Source organism: Indicator indicator, chromosome 14 (assembly GCF_027791375.1).
Source record: "Indicator indicator isolate 239-I01 chromosome 14, UM_Iind_1.1, whole genome shotgun sequence".
Lineage (NCBI taxonomy): Eukaryota > Metazoa > Chordata > Aves > Piciformes > Indicatoridae > Indicator > Indicator indicator.
This window is the reverse complement of record NC_072023.1, coordinates 8,489,331-8,509,047: the sequence shown is the minus strand read 5'-3', so window position 1 is coordinate 8,509,047 and position 19,717 is coordinate 8,489,331. Positions and strand designations below refer to the sequence as shown.

At 38.7% G+C, this 19,717-nt stretch overlaps 1 protein-coding gene across 1 annotated transcript; it reads right to left on the bottom strand.

Annotated features, from left to right (window-relative positions):
* Positions 1-895: 895 nt before the first annotated feature.
* On the bottom strand, positions 896-12,965 carry DMC1 (DNA meiotic recombinase 1). The gene is made up of 13 exons (XM_054386744.1): positions 12,909-12,965; positions 12,292-12,336; positions 8,821-8,967; positions 8,443-8,525; positions 7,792-7,844; positions 6,978-7,019; positions 5,711-5,783; positions 5,049-5,140; positions 4,133-4,206; positions 3,914-4,028; positions 2,270-2,330; positions 1,638-1,754; positions 896-965 (listed from the first exon to the last, which is right to left on the bottom strand). The coding sequence occupies exons 1-13, from the start codon at positions 12,963-12,965 to the stop codon at positions 896-898; spliced, it is 1,029 nt and encodes a 342-aa protein (XP_054242719.1).
* Between the last annotated feature and the right edge of the window lie 6,752 nt (positions 12,966-19,717).

Sequence of the window (19,717 nt, the reverse complement as noted above, 5' to 3'; positions counted from 1 at the left end):
GTGCCTTTTCCCCAGTGCAAGTACTGATGCCAGCCTCTTTGCCCTATCTAGACACTGTTTTTGTCATCTTCTGCTTTATGATAATATTTGGTATGTATTAATAACAATAATGTTTTATATTTCCACTTACATTAGGAGCCTGACAAGGCAACTATATAAAGTTTGGTTTTTTAGATAACTAGATAAAAGGTTTGAAAATGTTTGCACTTGGTTTATTTCTTTCTTGAAAGATCAGTGAGATTATTGAGAGCAAGGTTTGATTTAAAGCACCCACACATAAACAGAGTGCTGTTCTAATTCATAATCATTATTTTTAACTTTAATAAAAACAGTTTTAAAACACTCTCAAAAAATTAGAAAATGCTAAATATACAAAAATTATCTAGTCAAGATAAAAATGCATAAAGATATATGTTTAAAGCAACTTGTTCCTCTGTGGTACATAGGATTCCATCAAATTCTTAGGCTGTTTCTCCTGCCACTGCCTTTTTATGTCAGTTTTGTAACTAAGTTTATTCCAGTTCTGTTCGATTTTGCACTATTAAATTCTGCCATATAACACTCTGAAAGAAACTGAGAAAGATTACATTAATGTTATGTGAAAGGACAGCTTTGATTTTCACAAAATCCAGAAAAAGGATTCTGTGAACAATTGGCTAGTTTATTTCTTCAGTCTTGGCTGAATGTTCAGTTGACAGAAGAAGAACCTAACTGAACTAAATTCTATTAAGATCAACAAAACTGAACAGCACAGCATTCTTCTCAATATTCTCTCAAAATATCTCAAATGGTTCCCAAAAGGCAGAAGTGTGGCCAGGCAGTCAGCAGCTTTGCACAAATCTTCACCCTAACTGCCCACATAGTTTTCAGCTATACACTTACATTGGTTTTCTGTCTATTCTTTGGCATCTCCAATTCCTCCAGCAGTTATTGCAAATGTGGCTTCATTTTCTGGCATCTCAGGGCTGGGGAAAAAAAAACCCACAAACAACAACAAACAAAGCAAAACAACTTGTGTTTTTCCCTATGTTAAATGCAGCTGTGAAACAGTTCCCAAAATATTCTAAGTGTACGCAACCTGGTATACTTCAACATATTTGTGTGCAAAGTGTAGAACATGATCAATAGTACTGAGATCAGAAGATGTGAAATCCACCTCTTGGAAGATGACAAACAGAAGGGAGGGAAATGGAGGAGATGTAGGAGGAGAGATTCTGTCTGTGCAAACTCTAATTTCAGTTTCTTAGTTCCTGACCAGAAACACTTGTCTTTCCACTGTTCTGCCACAGTTTACCAGGTAAAATAATAATACTAATTGTGTCAGCAAAACTTAGCAGTTTAACAGCTCTGGAATTCTCATGCCAAGGGACCAGAAGTCTTAGCAAACTATTTGATGGTCTTCTTTAAGAGATTAGCATCTTGCAGGGTTTATGATGAAAGCTTATGTAATTAAATGCATGCAATATGCAAGACAACTTTTAAGTCTGTTAAGTAGTTTGTCCTTTCAGATTTTCTCTCAACTTACCTCCCAGAAACATGTTTAGTTTTAATCCATAAAACATCTGTTCAAGCTATTACATTTCACCTCATGGTTGCTCATCACACAGCTTCCTTTGTGTGACAGAAAGGTGATTTACCTGTCGTATATCTTTGCGATACGCAGCTCCCCTCTCCCTTTCCTCAAGCTAATCCTGGTAGTTGAAGCATGAGCAAGGATGTGGCCCCCAATTGGCTTTTTTGGGTCTGCCTGAAAGCTACATTAGCAAGAAAATTGAATTGTGATGATTCGCTGTCCAAATTCCACAGGTGACAGTCAAACAAGGCATACTGAACCAAATAATGAATAATAAATGGCTAAATATACCAAAAAATATACCTAAAAAGGATGTTAACACACTTGCCTCAAGATAGGATGTTTGAGTGTTCAATGCTGGCACAATTTTCCTCTCATTAAAGTCAAGAGGCTTTAGAAATACATACCTTATACTTCATATATAAGCTGCTCCCAAAGAAAATGGGGTGGTTTTTTAGTATTTTTATGGCTTGGTTCTCTTTGCTCAAGTCACAGTGAGAGAAGCCATCATGCCAAGCAGCAGATGAACATTAAAGAATTCATTACAAATACTGAGAGGTGTCATCCATGAATGACTCCCTCATCAGACGGACTAATAACCAATCTCAACTTTCATTTTGGTGCCTCTTGCTTTATACAATCTGTTCTCATCTCTGGTAAATATGTAATACAAAAGATAGAGAAAAGGTATCTTACGTCATAGTTGCTCCTGGATCAGCAGTCATCTGGTTGGTCACAAACACAGCCACATTGTATTCTGCAATAGAAGACAATGCAAAGTAGGATTACATTATATCCAATTAGAATTCCAAAATATCCTCCCATCCATGGTAGAAGCAAGGCTGCTGCTGAAGTGTGTTGAATTTCAAATGAAAGAGAAGCAAATATTCTTTATGTCTGGTGGTGGGAGTGATTCAGGAGACAGCCTCAGTTTGCTCCTGTATGATTTTAACTGTGATACTTACACCAAAAATTGTCACTTTTAGAATTCCACTGAACAAGCCTTCCTCAGTTCCCAGCTTCTCTGTTGGCTTCCTGCCCTCAGCCTTCTCTCCCTCCCTTTGTCTGTTTGCCTTTTTTTTTTTTAATAATTTATTGCATGGAAAAACAAAAAAAAACAAACCAAACCAAAAAAAAAAAAAAAAAACCCTAAAACAACCCAAACCAAATAAAAAAAAAACCCCAAAACCCCAAACCCACATTTACTCATTCCTCATCAATATTTTGAGGCATTCCAAAGAGGAGGAAGCCTGCTCATTTTGTCATCCTCCCTCAGAGCATTGCAAAGCACTGGGAACATGGCAATGGGCACAGCTTTTTTATTTCTCTGTGCCTTCAGCCTTTTTTCTGTTTTTCGGCTCCATGAAGAAGGACCCTGAAGTCCTGGTGGACAATATGTTACCCATGGGACAGCAATGTGCCGTTATGGCCAAGAAGGCTAATGGGGTGCATTAAGAAGAGTGTGGCCAGTGGCCAGCAGGTCAATGGAAGTTCTCCTCCCCCTCTGTCCTGGTGAGACCACATCCAGAGTATTGTGTCCAGTTTGGGGCTTCCCAGTTCAAGAGGGACAAGGATATACTAGAGTGTCCAACACAGGCTACAAGAATGATTAAGGGACTGGAGCATCTGTCTGATGAGGAAGGGTTGAGAGACGTGCGGCTCTTTAGCCTGAAAAAGACAAGACTGAGAGGAGTCTTATTAATGTTTATAAATATTGGAAGGGTGGGTGTTAAGAAGATGCTGCTCTTCTCTTTTCAGTTGTGTCCTGTGATGGGACAAGGGGTAATGGATATGGGCTGGAACACAGGAAGTTTCACTTCAACGTGAGGAAAAACTTCTTTACAGTGAGGGTGACAGAACACTGGAACAGGCTGCCCAGAGAGGCTGTGGAGTCTCCTTCTCTGGATACTTTCAAAACCTGTCTGGATGCATTTCTCTGTGACCTGCCCTAGGTGATCCTCCTTTGGCAGGGGGGTTGGACTTCATGATCTCTGAAGGTCCCTTCCAACCCCTACCTTTCCATGATTCTATGATTCTCATGTATTTAGACTGTCAAAACTTGGATAAGACAAGTTCTACAATCTATATTCTCTTATTTAGGACTTCTTCTGTTAGTATGTGTAGGAAAATGCTAAATATTCAGTAGTTCTGACGACTCATTAGTCTGTCATCTTAATACATTAACAATTTGATTTTTTTGGTAACTGACAAAGTGAGAAAATATTCCTGGCCAACGCGTGATTGATAATACACTTGGACTGTGAGGTGGTTGTGCTACCAAGAGCAACTGTTTCAGTAACTCCATTCCGTGTTTTCCAAATTTTGCAGTATTTCCTTTACCTTCTGATATTTTTTGGAGCCGTGACAGCATCTGAGCCAGCTTCTGTTGTCGTTCAGCCAGTTCTCCACGACCACTGAAATCCACACGGAAAAGTGCCATTACGGAGTCAATGATCTGCATTGTAATTGTGCTAGATAAGTAAATATAGTGAAAGAAAATAGGAAAATGTATTCTGAAAGCAATAAGCATACATCATCAACAACAAAAAAGGTTTGTACCAATAGCTTGAAGATACCAGCTTCCTCATGGAACTTGGCTGCTACATAATCAAGCAATTCCATCTGATGTTCACCTGGTGGGAAGTACAGTTGCCATATGAAATTAGGACCAGAAGGAGCTCTGAAGCAATGAAAGCTTGAATTTTAAAATTACATTTTAAATGTCTGCACTGTTTATATTTTCACTGCCAGCAGCTTTAAATCTAGTAACGAGCTACCTCTACAGTATCCAGCAGTGCCTGTGCTTCTGCAGGTTCTAGTTTCTACTTGCTCAGATGTTGCATTAAGGTTTTAACACACCAGCTAACAAAACTTCTTTGTGGAAAGCTTCACAACAAAACTATGCATGAGGAAAACTTTTTTTTATTAAGAACTGGAAAGCAATATAAACATTTCATTTCAGTGTTGAATTAAATGGTGCACAGAAATTGTATTAATCATATTATTCATGTTCATATTGTACTCTCAAAGTCCTATTTAAAACTTTCTTGAAGTTTTAATAGCTTGTGTTGTGACAGTATTTGAGCTGTCCCCATAAAGTCCCATTCACAAGATGATAGAGAATGTCACAACATCTTGTATAGAATTAGCTTGCATTCAGGTGAGCATAGTTACACTAATTGTTGCTTCTTTTACTACAATGCTATGTTAACATTCATCATATACATGGCACAGTTCACTTAATGTTGTGGCAAACTGCAAAACTTTGTAGCACAGCTGAGTTGGAAAATACAGTAAACAGACCTGCTCAGTGCACAGCACCAGAAAATGAAAGCAAGCTTACAGACTCTTTTGTTAAGAGCAAAGCTTTCTGTATGATCCCCAGTTGGCCATCTCAGTTAATGAACTGAGAATTATTAAAACAGGAGGCTTAAAGAAAAAACAGATATCATGCCAGTTGCAGTGATGGCCTTACTAGTATATGCACGTGCATAGAGCACATTGTCAAGTACCGCGTCGTGGTCAACATTGAAGCGATCAGCAATGTCACGAAGACGGTCTGGTCGGCTGACATGAGGCACAGTTAAGGATTTCTTTGTACAAAACTTGATCTGAAAATATTAAAATTTCATTCCAAAACAGAACTATGGAAAAACAAAGACAAATATTTGATTCTAGAGAAGACAAACTTCTCTTCACACTGTCCCACATGCCTAAAGATAGCTTAGGGCTCACCATGATAATTGGTTTGTGTTTAGGGTTTGAGGCAGGGGTGGGGGGGCAGGGAGGTTAACATATGGATATCTGTGCTCTAGCAATTTAGCTGTGAACAAAACCTATTTATTCACAGACTTCCACAGATATGGAGTGTTAAAAATAGTGTTCAGTACTTAGTTGAATTTCTCTTGAAATAAATAGAAAATCTGCTATCACCTGTATCATTATGAAGAAGGCACATAAGATCTGATTTTCCAGGCTGGATTACATCAAATGACAGAGAAAATAGTCACTGTGCTCGCCAGACTGGGTCAGTCATAATGTCCTATGAACCTATCTGGAGCCTCCTACTTGCTTATAACAAAATGAACTGTCTTCCCAGTTCATTGTGCCTATAGCTTTTAACAGTCCAAAAGATACAAAGTGTTTTCAGTATCAATGAAGATAATCTTTCCACCTGTGTAGCCATTTTGTCCTGGAAGCTGAGCTGTCACTAGAGTGAATCATAGATTAAAATATAAAAGTGAGACAAATATTTTCTTCCTCCCTCTAAAATAAAATATGACTGGTTATCTGTAGCACAAAGAACCACCAGTTGTAATCCATGTGGAAATCAGGAGTAACTCAGGACTTACTGCTGGCTTAAGAAAAAACCCAGGCCAAGTTTCTCAGTTGGAATTGAGGTGAGATTTAATTAATGGTGTCAAACCTGTGTTTTACTCAGTAGCATTGCTCAATCTGTATATTTTATACTGAAAATAGGTAAAGATATTGCTAATAATTTCTTGTATGCAAAGCATCCTCTTAACCCTCTGCCCAAATTAATGGTTGTGGGTTTTTTTCCTGTTGTAACTCATATGATCAAAAATTCTTTGGATATGAATTTTTCCTGATACGTAGCTAGTTACTGATTATTGATTTAGTCTCCTTGGAGTGAAAAAACTAAAATATTCAATTCAGTTGTAATCATTCATGTAAAAGGGTATAAGTGCTGACCATTAGACTGTACTAAACAAAAGAGGCCTTATTTTTCCAGAAGGTGCCAGAATTTCCTGTATCATATAGAGTTAATTTAAGGGAATGTTTGCCTACCCAGTGTCTGGTAACTATATTACAGCAGCATTAATATTTATGTTAGTTATTGCATACTGCTATTTACATATTGAGAGATCATGCTGGGAAATCAGAGCCCTGCTGTATTTGGCACTGCCTGAATATAGTGACTGCCAAAATGTTTGTTTATGCAGTTACTGGATAATCAGCCAGTAGTACCCTTTCAGGGCCATTTCAGAATGCCATATTCAGTAAAACCTCTTGAAGCCAGGAAATCAAAAGAAATAATCTCACCTTTTCCCTTTTCTGAGCAATGCCCCTCACCACCTGTAACCCACATTTCTGCTTTGTTTTTCCAGATGGTGTCTTTACTGGTTTCTCTAAGACAAGTCTGTTATCTTCCCACTCCTTATTGCAAAACTTCCATTGATATGAGCAGTATTAAAATGTAATCATTTATATGAGTTCCGTACTCAAACACAACTAATGGAGGTAAGAGTCACCAAGGTCTGTTTCACTGTATTGGTAGGGATAAAAGATTCTGACTTGTCTCTAAGTGTTTAATTCTGATATATTTGTAAACAATGGATTCACTGAGAAGAAACAGATCCTTTTTTTAAGGTCTTGCACCTACCACAAAGGGTGTGAGATAGCTGGGTTTTGCCTGTCCGGAACTCTTAAATTTAAAAAAAAAGGAGAAAAAAAAGAGAAAAAAATAATAATCAGGATTTCTTTTTTCCAAGTTTGCCAAATTCAGGAGCTACTGCAGTTACAAACACTCTTGCTTACCGAATTCACCTCTATCTCTACCTTTTAAAATCATTTAACCCCGATTTATAAATCATGCTCTATGCAGTAAAAGTATGTTACATTAAAAGCAAAATTTGAAATGCTTTAATTTCATCAATCTTGACTGCTAAGGTCATGTCTTCTTTTCTGTGTAGAAGTTAAAACCACATGGCACCCATGGAAAAGTGTTAAGTGAGGAAGAGGGTGAAAGAAATGGTTGATTCTACAGACCTGGCCCAGTTTAATTTTCAGTGAAATCACAAGGAGAAGCTTATGAGTTTATGAATCTCATTATATCAAGTCATGTTACTCTCCAGTTTATCTTTTCTAAAGGGAAGACTACTGTGTTTCATGTTGAAATGTTAACCACTAACTGATCAAATTTACTATAATTGCAACTTAATTGTAATTTTAAACCTTATATGAAACCAGTGTATCCAAAGTGTGCATAAATAAAATCTCTTTTGTGGCAGTTTTGTTACTGGAAAGGAAAACAGATCGCATCAGGGAAATCTTTTGTTTGTAATAGTATTAATAATGCTATTTTGTACTCATCTTTATGACTACCAGGTGGTAAGTTTGATAGAAGTAATCCAGCTTGATTTAAAATCGAAACTAACTTTCAGTTCTTTATCCAGTAATACTCTTTTTTTTCTCACCTCCAAAGGCTTCAGTGATTGCCATGCTCTCAATCCCACCACCCAGAAGTTTACTGGAAAAGGGAAAGGATTATGACATAGTTAAACCAACAATATCATACGCAGAATGTAAAAAGAGACATTTTTGCTACTTTTAGAAATGTTTTCTTTTCTGCCTTACAGCCCCTCACTTCATGTGTTAAGTTCAGGGGCACTAAATGATGACTGATTCACAAATAATTAACCTTCCTTTCTCTATGCAAGAGAATGATCTATTGAAATCATTACTGGAGAGAAAGAAGAGCAAAAATAACATTTGAAAAGAGAACATTCCATTAAAATATTCAAGGGAGGTCTCGAAGACATACAAATTTTACCTGAGATGTAGAGATTGTTTTGACTAGATGAAAAAATGATATGTTGAGGATTTCTGGATGAAAATTCTGCTTATTTACAATGACTGTACAAAGTCCAGTTTTGCCTCAGAAAAGAATTGGTTTTGTTGGTTACTGATGCAGGCAGCTTGAGCCAGCACTAGCTCCCAATGCAAGGTAACTTATGTGTCCTAGTTGAATACTTATTCCATTATATTTTTGTGTCTCATTAAATACAATAAATATGATTATTGGAACAATTTGGCATAAGGAAGGATTTAAGTAGATAGAAGCTTACTCAAATTCCTGGCTGCCAGTAGTGATATGAAATACCATCTTGCGTTTTTCACTGTACTCAAAGGCAGTCAGGAAGCCTGGTTCCTAATGAAGACCAAAGAGAACACAAGAGGTTTATTTTAAATTTAACCTGAAGCTAAAGTGCAATATCCCATCTAAATATCTTCACTCTAGTCTCATTTACGCGGGTTGTGTATGAAAAGCACCACAGCATTTGTCTGCTTGTTGTAGAGTATGAAGTATTATCCATTTAGAGTAACGGGCAGAGTAATTTTCAAAATTACCTTGATGTGGTGAAAAAGTCTGTCAAGATAAATATTGCACAACATTTTCCAGAGCCCAGCATTAGTTTAAACTATCAGGAAAGTGGTGGTCTTACAATAAGCTTGTTTGCAGCTTCTTTAATCTTGTCCACCTTAGCCTCTGAAAGCCCTTTTACATTGCATAGTGCCCGTCTTGTGGTCATCTGGATTCCTTTGATTGTGCAGATCCCAACTGACTTCAATTTTTTAATGTCTGCCACATTCTGTGAAGAAAGTTCCCTTCTGTGAGTACTTAGGACAGTTAAAAACTAGAAGGCAAAGTAAACCTTTGAAATGTATTTTATTATATATTAATATGCCTGTGCATTTTCACCAAGAAACACATTTCCAGTAAACTCTTCATTGTGTAGTTTGTGACACAAACACCAGAAAATTCTGAATAATATCATGGTGCAGAGACCAGATCCTAGTGCTTTTGAGAGAAAAGTATCTTGGGTCCAGTTCTATTTACTTGGCCCTGTTCAGTGTCAGTCTTTCTAGATCCAAGCTGTTAGTAAAGCGACAGCACAGATTATTGCAGGTAGTGTGGAGCCCAGCCTTGTAAACCCTATATCATTCTGACCCCTAGCACAGATAATCTGTAGACCAGATAATCTGATTGTGGATAACTGGGAGCTAACTTGCAAGGATCGTTGGAAGCTGAATCTTAACTACTGTGCTGTTTCTGCATGTTTGCACTGTGTCCAGCTTGAAATACATGTATCCTCCAGAACTGACGGTTTGGGCTGGAGGGAACTACCAGAGTTCTTAATAAACTGGGTACAGTATTACTTCAGTTGAGCCCTATTGACACATTTTGTCTCCCCTCACCTTATTTTATGATTCCTACATCATTGGAAACTTAAAGGTAAGTAACTATGTGAAAGGTGTGGGATAATGCTCCTATTTACCATTTGCAGCCATGTTTTTTCTTTGAAAAAAATATGAACTGGATGTACCATCTATTTATCTTGAGTGTGTGGGTGCATGGGACATAAGAAGGGAGGGAGGTTATGCAAGAAATTAGTCATCTTCATTTGGAAGCTTATTTCTCATCCTGTGATATGTTTTTTTTATTGTTACATTAATAGGGATGGGTGAGGTAAAATCAATCATGAAAAAAAAAGACTTTTCCACCCAAACAAATATAACAAGAGGACCACAAAGATGATTAAAGGGCTGGAACACCTCTCCTGTGAGAACAGGCTGAGAAAGCTGGGGTTGTTCAGCCTAGAGAAGAGAAGGGTCCAGGGACACCATATAGTGGCCTTCCAGTAGTTAAAGGAGACCTATGGGGAAAATATGGAAGGGCTCTTCACAGGGACTGTAGTGATAGGATGAGGGGTGACAGTTTCAAACTGAAAAAGGAGTAGGTTTAGATTAAAGGAAGAAACTCTTCACTGTGGAGAGTAGTGAAACACTGGAACAGGCTGCCCAAAGAAGTTGTGGATGCCCCATCCTTAAAAGTGTCCAAGGCCAGGTTGGACAGGGATTGGAGCAATCTGGTCTAGTGGAACGCGTCCTTGCCTATGACAGGGAGGTTGGGACAAGATGATCTTTAAGGTCCCCTCCAATCTAAACCATTCTATCTTTCCATTATTCTGTGATTGAGTTGGTTTATTGTTTTTCTATTAAGACAACAGACCACTGCAGCAAAGATAAATTTTCTAGACCAAAACTGCAAATGCATTACCCTACTTCTGGATTTCTTGAGTGGCTCTGTCTTTGTGACTGCATCAAACTTAAAGCTGTTCTGCATTACAAGTCTCTTTGTTGTAGTCCTGGTTATATAAGTTCTTGTTCTGTCCTTGCACAGGTATACAATTCACCAACAGCTTCTGAACCAACAAGTGTATCCTAGGATATACACCTTCTTAGGCTAGAGTTAATACCATGAAGTGTGCCACAGTACTCCTGGTTTAACGCACTGACATGCCTGCCCCCTTACACCAACCAGCTGCTGATCCTGATCCTCTACCTCATGTTGCAATCCTCTCCCAGTTATGTGCCTCTGGAGTGGAAAAGGGAGCAAACTGAGAATTTACAAATAAAAACTCTTAAACTATACTTTTTGTTGTGATAATGTTTGGATTAATTGATTCACAAATCCAGTTCACAGGATGGCTACAAAAGTAGATGTGCCAGAAGAAGGGTTCTAGGGGCAGGAATACTCAGCAAAGGCTGCAGCACCTTAATTCCTACCAAAGACTTTTTTGGGGGAAAAAAAAAAAAAACCAACACACAGAAAAAAAAGTCAAACCACAGCCTTGGTTTTGCTGATCTGACTTTCTTTGTGGCCAGACTGTCAGATCTAGTAAATATTTCTCTCTTTATTGCTAGGAAAAAAAATTAAACTCATGCAACTCTAAGCAAATTAATTTAACAGATATGGGTCATCATATGCGCACACAAAGATTTTAACTGGCACAGCTGAGAACAAAAACTTCCTCTGGGTTGTGGGAATAACCACTTGGAAGGAAGAAAAGGAGCAGAAAACCCTTATTAATCTAGAAGAACTAAACCCTTATTAATCTAGAAGAACAAACCCTTATTAATCTAGAAGAATAGCCTACGTCATTATTCTTTATTTTCAAGATCTTTCATACTTTATCATTCTCTGCATACCATGTCTCATTTAATTTTGACAGGCTAATATATCTGCATTCCAGCTCATGAGGTCAGTCTTTGGTCAACTTGTTAAATGTTTAACACAGAAATTTGTGTCTTTTTCCTATGTTCCCATAGTTAGAGCTTCCAACCTCATAATCCTTCTTCAGAACTCTCTTTAAAAACGTCAGTTAATTGCGAATAAAAGCCATTGACAATCACATGCTGAGCCCAGTGACTACAATGCTGATTAATGCTGTCTTACGGTGTCTGTGTCCTCCCTGTCTGTACTTGTCTGTAGTCATTCATACTAGAGTTAAATCTTACATTTCTTTGGGCAAACCCAACTTTTATCCTGCTTCTACTAACATGAGCCAATCTCCTGGATAAACATATAATAATAGCAATTCAAATAAATAGGTGATGTTTATATGATAATAATTAAGATGATGATGGTGATGACAATTATAGGAGTTCATATTTGATGAAGAAAACTAACCACTGATTTCTCTAGCTACTAATATTTTCCTAACTCTCACTCTACCCCCTTCACAGGCATGCTGAAAATAGTACAGTAACAATTGTCATGGTGTAATTTCACAGGCACCAAAAATGCAGGAGTAATTACAAAGATTGGCAGGAACAGGAAGTAATCTATCACAGTTTTGAAATAAATTAGCAAGTAGTTGTTTTTCCAAGAGTGCTGGGTGCTAAATACTTTGAATATCTTGCCACTTTATTTAGAAGTCTGATGGGAATGAGGTTTTCTGAAAAACCTCTCTTACCACCAAAGGCAAAACTTGCATTCACATGACTGATTTAGAACTTATTTCAAGGTGGAATTTCAGTTATTTATATCAATGTGTATATGCTTTTGGAAATAACCTTACAGTAGCTTTAAATGGACTATTCTGTGCAGTGTAGTCACTGATAGTACTTACAATTCCATGTTTCTGTAGCAGGTCAATATCCTGAAAAAAGGATTCCTAAAAAGATAGCAGAAAAAAATTGTAAACATTTGTAAATATTTTAGTTATTTTCCTTAACAAAACATTAATACTTATTGAGCTGCCCAAAGAAGCAAAGCCATAGTGAGCCAAGAAGGCCTATACATTTCAAGTTTTTCATGAAATGTATCTTCACAGGCAAGGAATCCTCTGCTGTACTAATAAAACTTGTGTTATGATCATCATCTTGTTCTTTTCCAACACAGTTTCTCAATCTTTTCAGGCTGATGAACATCCCTTGGAATCATAAGATTAATTGATAGTACCCTTGCATTTAATATAGAAGTGTAAAATATAAAGAAATTATGGTAATCCTGTTAAAAATTGTATTTAACTTTTGAAAGGTTAATGAGGAGTACTTGAAGAACAAGGCTGTACTGGGACTAAGAAATTAGATTTTCTTCATATTAGACTTGAACAAAATTTTAAATGCACTGAACCCCCTGATGGTCTTTGGAGACCTCCTGTCTTTCTGTGAATCTCATAACATTATCAAAATACTGTCAAATAACAGTTGCCACACATATTTTTTCAATTAACCATAAATTTACCTCATCATCCTGATACCCTGGTTCTTCTTGGACTACTTGATCCTCCATGGCCTTCATCATGAAAGAGCAGGCAATAAAGTATTGATCACTACTGGGAAATGGAAACAAAGATAGTATTGGGGTAGCAATAAATAAGTAAATGACTATAAGAGGACTTCTAAGAAGTCCTTGAACTACAGAACCTTTTCAGTATGCCATCACATATGGATTCAAACTTGGATTCTGCTTCCAACACTTCATTACCAGATCAAAAGGAGATCTAAACAGTTATTGTCTGCCTATTTTGTTTACAAAAGTCTTGTCTATAGAGAGGATGGCAGAAGTGAGAAAGGAAATACTATAATTTTATAATTTTTTTTTTGGGGGGGAGGGTTGGAGTGAAAATACAGTGAAGTCACCTTTGTTATATTTAATAGATCAAATATTCCTATAAAATCAGCTTTTTCTGGTAGTGTCAGGTTATTGTTAATTTCTGTCTCAGAACCCTAGCAATTATGGAACAAGAAATCATGCCTTCACATCATGTGTTGTATCAACCAGAAAAATAATTACAGTAAAATATTAATGTAAAAATACTTGAGGAGATATTAATAACCCTCTTAGCTCCAAATACTGAAGAAAGAAAAACAAGTAATGCAAAAGGCAATACAATTATATTATAATTCCTTTTTCCACTAAAAATGTCCTTTTGAAATGTGCATAATCCTGCACTCCAAGCACAGCTGAATAGGTTACGGTGCTGCTCTCCTACTCCCCCATCCTTAAGCAACTGGCATCTCACAGCAGAAGGAGGAGGCAGACCCAGGTCTGTGCCTTCCTGCAAGGCTAGGAGGGAAAATACAGAAATTATGCCACACCCTACTGAAAGCTTTAGGGATGAACACAATCTTCCAGCTTAGTGGAGAGGCCTCCCACTGCTGGTGCTTTGGCTCACTGAAGACCCAGAGGATTTCAGCAACTGCTGCCTGTAGTGAACCAGATAAAAGGGTGAAAGTCTGAGACAACACAGCAAATTCATGAATAAACAAGGATCTTTGTGAGGCAACACAAACACTTTTGTGCCACCTCAGGTGCCCTGACCCTCCTCTTACTGTCCTGGTAGCTAATTCCTTAAGGTATGTGAGCAAGACCTGTGTGCGTCCTTTCAAGAGACGCAGACTGTTGGCGTGACAGGGACCTGACCTCAGAACACAACATTGGGTTTAATGAGTGGGTTTTGAACTGACAGGAGCATGACAGCTGACATGACTGCAGCCGAGTTTGGGTCCTGCCACAGGGGCAGGAGGCGATCTGGCCTGCTCCAAGGGGCACTGTGGTGGAATTTCACATCTCTTGACTCAGAGGAAAATAAATGATTAATCGTCTATCAACACATGGATTTTTTTGTTTTGTTTTGTTTTCCTTTGCCAACTGTCTTCTCAGGGAATGCAAATTTCTGTTCCCAAAGGGTGAAGCACTGTGGAATTGCGCTCCCTCAGCGAGCACCAGATTCCTTGTTAAAATTGCAACAATAACTAAAGCACAGCTCATCCCCGGGCACCTCCAGCAGCAGGGGGCTGCGAGTGCTTACAGTTTACAGAGGCTGTGAACTCCCCAAGCCCTCCCGGGCTGCCGTGCCTGCCCGTCTGCCTCGTCTTGAGGGAACGGCCCGGGCGCTTTTCCCGCCGGAGGGGGTGCAGGGCCTGGGGACGAAGGGCTCTCCCGCCAAAACGCGGCGGCCGTTACCCACAGGCCCGGTCCCGTCGGGCCGCCATAAGGGAGGCTTCTGACGGGAGCGGTGACTGCCTGCCTCTTTCCTAACCCCCGCACTGAAATGCAGTTGTATTAATGACTTCAATCACTTTATCTGCTACCATATATCAGCTGCTCTATTTGCCATTTCTAAGGAATATTATGTTACTCTTTGTTTTACACCCGACGAAGACAGGCTTAATTAAAAACATTGCGTGGGGTTGGTGTGGAGGGAGATCAGTTCAACAGCCTTATCTTTTCGGGGTGCTACATACACAGCTTCCTAAACAAGGCATTTTTGGATTGGATGGCTAAAACCCGTCAGAAAGCTGGAAGGGAACTCACTTGCCTGAAGTCACAGGACAAGAAAATGACGCTGAGTCATACGCATGACTTAACCTGCTATTTTAGAAGGAGGGAAAAGGCACTTCTTACGATACAGACACTTCCACAAGACCTCTGCAGTCTTCTTGCAGACAGTATTTGGATAGCAGTCACCTGTTTTAGCTCACATCCAGCAGCACAGTTAATACAGGACTGCACATCAAGGAGATGTCCGTGTGAGCAGGAGTTGTTCCTGGGTGCCCCTGGCCATTGCTGTCCTCCTGGGTAAGGGGATTTAAATAGCAGAAGGGATGGGGACAGCATCTCAGCCTGTTTCAAGGTGCTTGTGAAAACTTATCCACCCTCTGCCTGTGGGAAGTTAAGAGCATGGGTGCCATCAGTGTCTCAATCCTATCAAGTGCTAGCCATGTTGGGAAACCAACCAACAAAATCTGCAGCCCTTAACCACCATCAGCACTCCACAGGTCTTCATTCGAGACATCAAGAGATTTATCTAAGTACCTAAGGTCTAATCCTGGGTGCCCAAGGCTTTGTCTGTATAAAGGAACTGGCTGGCACTGCTTTTCAAAACAACATTATTCTGCAAGAGCTATTCCAGAAGAGCACTTAGGCACACAGCCCTTTAAAGAATTCCTTTGCAAAGTATGTTTTTATTCCAGAACAGAATGCACAGGCACAGAGCAATCCTTCTGTTGCTGCTAACAGCTCTGGAAAAGCTAATGCCTCTGTAAACAACTTTCCATCCATTATCCTTCTACTTCTCAGAGGGGTCAATGAATGCACAGGATCTGAAGATCATTTCCCACCTCAAAGTACTACTTGGGGCAATAGTTTACATTGTACATCTTGAAAATGTGTGGTCATTGACTGCTTATTCATCTGCCAGCTGGTGCAATAACCTCACATATCCCATCATATTACACACCAACCAAGTGCATCGAGGCATCCCAGAGCCTGCTCCTTCCCTCTTACAGGTTCTGCTACTGACTAGTGCACCTCCAGCTGTGGGTGAGGCATTGGCAATCTGCTTTTATTTTATTTTATTAAGATCACCTACTGGTTTGGACAAGACAAGACCCAAGTCAATCCATTACCGTAAAAATACTAAGCATCCAGCTGATTTTCTCATTCTTGCAAACCATTTTAATCCATGGTGGCAGTAGGGAAATCATGTGGGGGTTTTGTTTGGTTGGTTGGTTGGGGTTTTTTTTGTTTTGTTTTGGGGTTTTTGTTTGGGGGTTTGGTTGGGTTTTTTTGGTTGGTTTTGATTCAGATTTATGTGGATCAAATGGATTAGAGTCAAATATACAAGCTAATGCCTTCTCTGAACTTTCAAGTTGGCACTTTGCCTGTTCTTAACCAAGACAGAGTAATCTGACATTTGGTCTTGCAGAACGTAACCCTTGAAGGGTTAGCCTGGTATACAAGCATACATTTATGTCTGAATTGTTTTGGGAAAAAAAAAAAAGTGCCTTCTGGTTTCCATAGGAATGCTTTTCACTTATAGTTGGTCCCAGACTAAAACTGTGATGCACCTGAAATCTTCCCAGAACTGCAGAATGCTTCTTGGTAGGGATGCAGCAATTTCTTTGCATTCTTTAGCTCTCCTTTCTCTAGCATCAATTGCTGGGTGGGTTTTTTTCCTCTGTAAAGTTGGAAATACATGCTGGGGAGGAATGGGGGAGAGAAAGAAAAATAATATTAAATATTGGAAAGGCATTCCAGGTATTAACAAGGCAGAAACTTCTGTTTCTCCTGCAGCAAAGGAATATACAGAACTAGGAGGAACTACAAAAACTACATGTATACAGTAGGTCTCAGGATAGAACTGATGAAATATCAGACCAGCTTCATTGGTCAGACTGAAGTAACAAGAGGGCTCCATTGCTAAAATGGAATTACTGAAAGGAATTGCTGAGGAGGCCTTTCAATATTTAAAGTGGGCCTGTAAGAAATACACAGACAACCTTTTGAGGAGGGCCTGTTGCAACAGGACAAGGCATAATGTTTTAAACAAAAAAAGAGTAGATTCAAACTAGATTTAAGGAAGAAATTTTTTGCAATGAGGATGGTGAAACACTGGCACAGGTTGCTCAGAGAGGTGATAGATGCCCGCTCCCTGGAAACATTCAAGGTCAGGTTGGATGAGGCTCTGAGCAGCCCAGTGTAGTTAAAGATATCCCTGATTGCTGCAAGGGGTTGGACTAGGAGACCTTTAAAGATCCCTTCCAACCCAAAGCATTCTGTGATTCTGTGGTTCTATGAATAGAGATGGTACTGAGAGACTTCTCTGTGCCAGCCTTGAGAACCAAGGCAAAGTCTTGAGAAAATACTCAAACACTACACTTTTGGGAGTGATCTTGCTACTTCTAATTCACCTTTAATTAATCAAAAGGACATGTTACAGGATTAGAGATCTCCCTTCTGTGTATCAAGATGTCCTGTCCAGACCACGGTTCAGCATTGCAGCTCGGGAGGATATGATCTAGAGGACCATATCCATTGATATTAAAAAGATGCCAGGTCAAATCAGGACCAAAACAGGTTGGATGTGACTGAAGAAGGTGCCAAAGATAACTTATTAATTAATATCAAAATACCAAGAATTCAAGCATGGGTATTTTTCTAAATGAAAAAGAAATTATCTGTATGTCAACAGTACCAATGCATAGCTGTCCAAGCACCATGAGTTTCATTTTCTTTGTGATCATTTTGATAGGTGATTGTGAAGCAAGTAATTCTTCGTATATAATGAAAAATGACATGATAAAAAAAAAAAAAACCAGACTGGAATAAGCAAAGCTACTTTAAAGCTTTGCAAAATCTAAACCTAGTTAGAGGCAAAGTCTGTCAGAAAGATAAAGGAGATAACAAAAGGAGTTTTCTTTTGAGAATGCACAAGGAATTTTTTGATTTAAAATAAAAAAAGCAAACTAGTAACAGAACAATCGGACTGAAAGGGACATCAAGAGATTATCCAGCTCAAAGCAGAATCAGCTAAAACTTGGCAGATGATTGTTTGCCTGGGGGGGCTGGAGATTTTCTTTTATCAGAGTTTTCTGAGATAGAATCAGACCATTATAGTGCTTGGCTATCCTTGCTATTGCCCTTATTTTCCACCATTCACTATGTAACGCAATTTTGTCTATAAAAATATGCAGTATACCTTCAGCTAACTTCTCGTTTTAAAGGTCAGATAACTATGACTCTTATTAATTTTTGCATTCTCATGTTTTCGACCCCAAATGAGAAAAAATGCCAGCATATCCAGTTCCAAAACACTGCTCAAACCTTGTGGGCTCTCTGGTATTGTGTATAGTTGGCTCTTACCTGCTCGTGGATTTGGGGGCTAAAATACTGTCACTATATAGCTCTGTAATGCAGTATTTTCATTCTCATTAATTTGTATCAAATCCACAAGGCCTGAGGGCTGAGGCTTGTCAGGCTTGGTTTGTTTGAACTTCATTCGACCCTTCTGTACTTTTTACTTGGTTAGCTGTGACAGCAGTTTCCATAATTTACCAGGTCTACAGCTGATTTGTTTTACTTCTGTTTATCTGTGTGGTACAGACAGTGTTTTATATAAATAGCAGCAACAGTTATTCTAGGTAGAAAGAGAGATTTACAACTAGCATAAGGATGCAGTGCAGAGAAATACAGGCCTGGTGCAATATCAGAGGCCTTGAGAAGTGGGAACACAAGATGTGCAGAGGAGTACAGGCACACAAAGATAACAAGCAAAGCACAGTCTTGACACTGGAGACCTGATGGCTATAAAAAACTCACCGATGATCAGTCAAAGAAATGCTGACCTGGAGCTGGATGAAACTGGTTTTAGGGGTAACAAAGAGAAGAAAAAATAGTAACTGACATATGTAACAGGCACCACATATCCTGAAATCAATATAGCATGGTTCTGCATACCAGTGAAGAAAGGTGTCAATGCATGCTAGCAAATATTTTAAAATTATGCCAAGTGGATCCTAGAGCAAGGAAAGAGAAACCTACCATGTGAAGATCATATGCTCCCAGCAAAATACTCCAGATGCCAACAACTTTCCCTATCATGCTCCCAACATGCACACCAGAATGAAACCATCAACCTTAGAACCTACAGAATCTGTGGAAGGGTGAGTGAAATACAAGGAAAAGGAATAGAAGTCAAGATACATATATGTTAACATTTTATAGAAGTACTTTCACTGCAGTATTACTCTGTCTCATCTGTAAACTTACATCTGCATCAATATTCATCACAATCTCAAGATTTTATCTACAAACAATAGATTCTTGGCCTTAATTATCCACAAAGTGCATTTTCTTTTTATCCATAGACAGGTTTTCAGTGCAGCAGCATGTCACTAGTGGCTGACATACCCACTTCTTAATTTCAGTGGCAGCTGCTAAATTAGAGGAAATGCAAGGATTGCCTGACCTAACAAGCAGACCAGTAGCAAAATGAACAGACATGGGTTAAGTTGTTTGCAATTAAAATTCAGTCCTTTAAAAATCTATCACTGAGCATATTTCTAACCTATGATAATATATATATATATCTATATGTATAAAATTAATCTATTTTAAGGCAGCTTTTAAATCTTTTAACAAAATATATTTTCCTGCTTGGGAGGCTGGTGCTGTGACCTCCAGCAATTTATCCATCTCTGCATTATTGCAAGAAATGGAATGCAGTTGGGAAAGTATATTCCTCTGAATCATGAAATGTATACTTT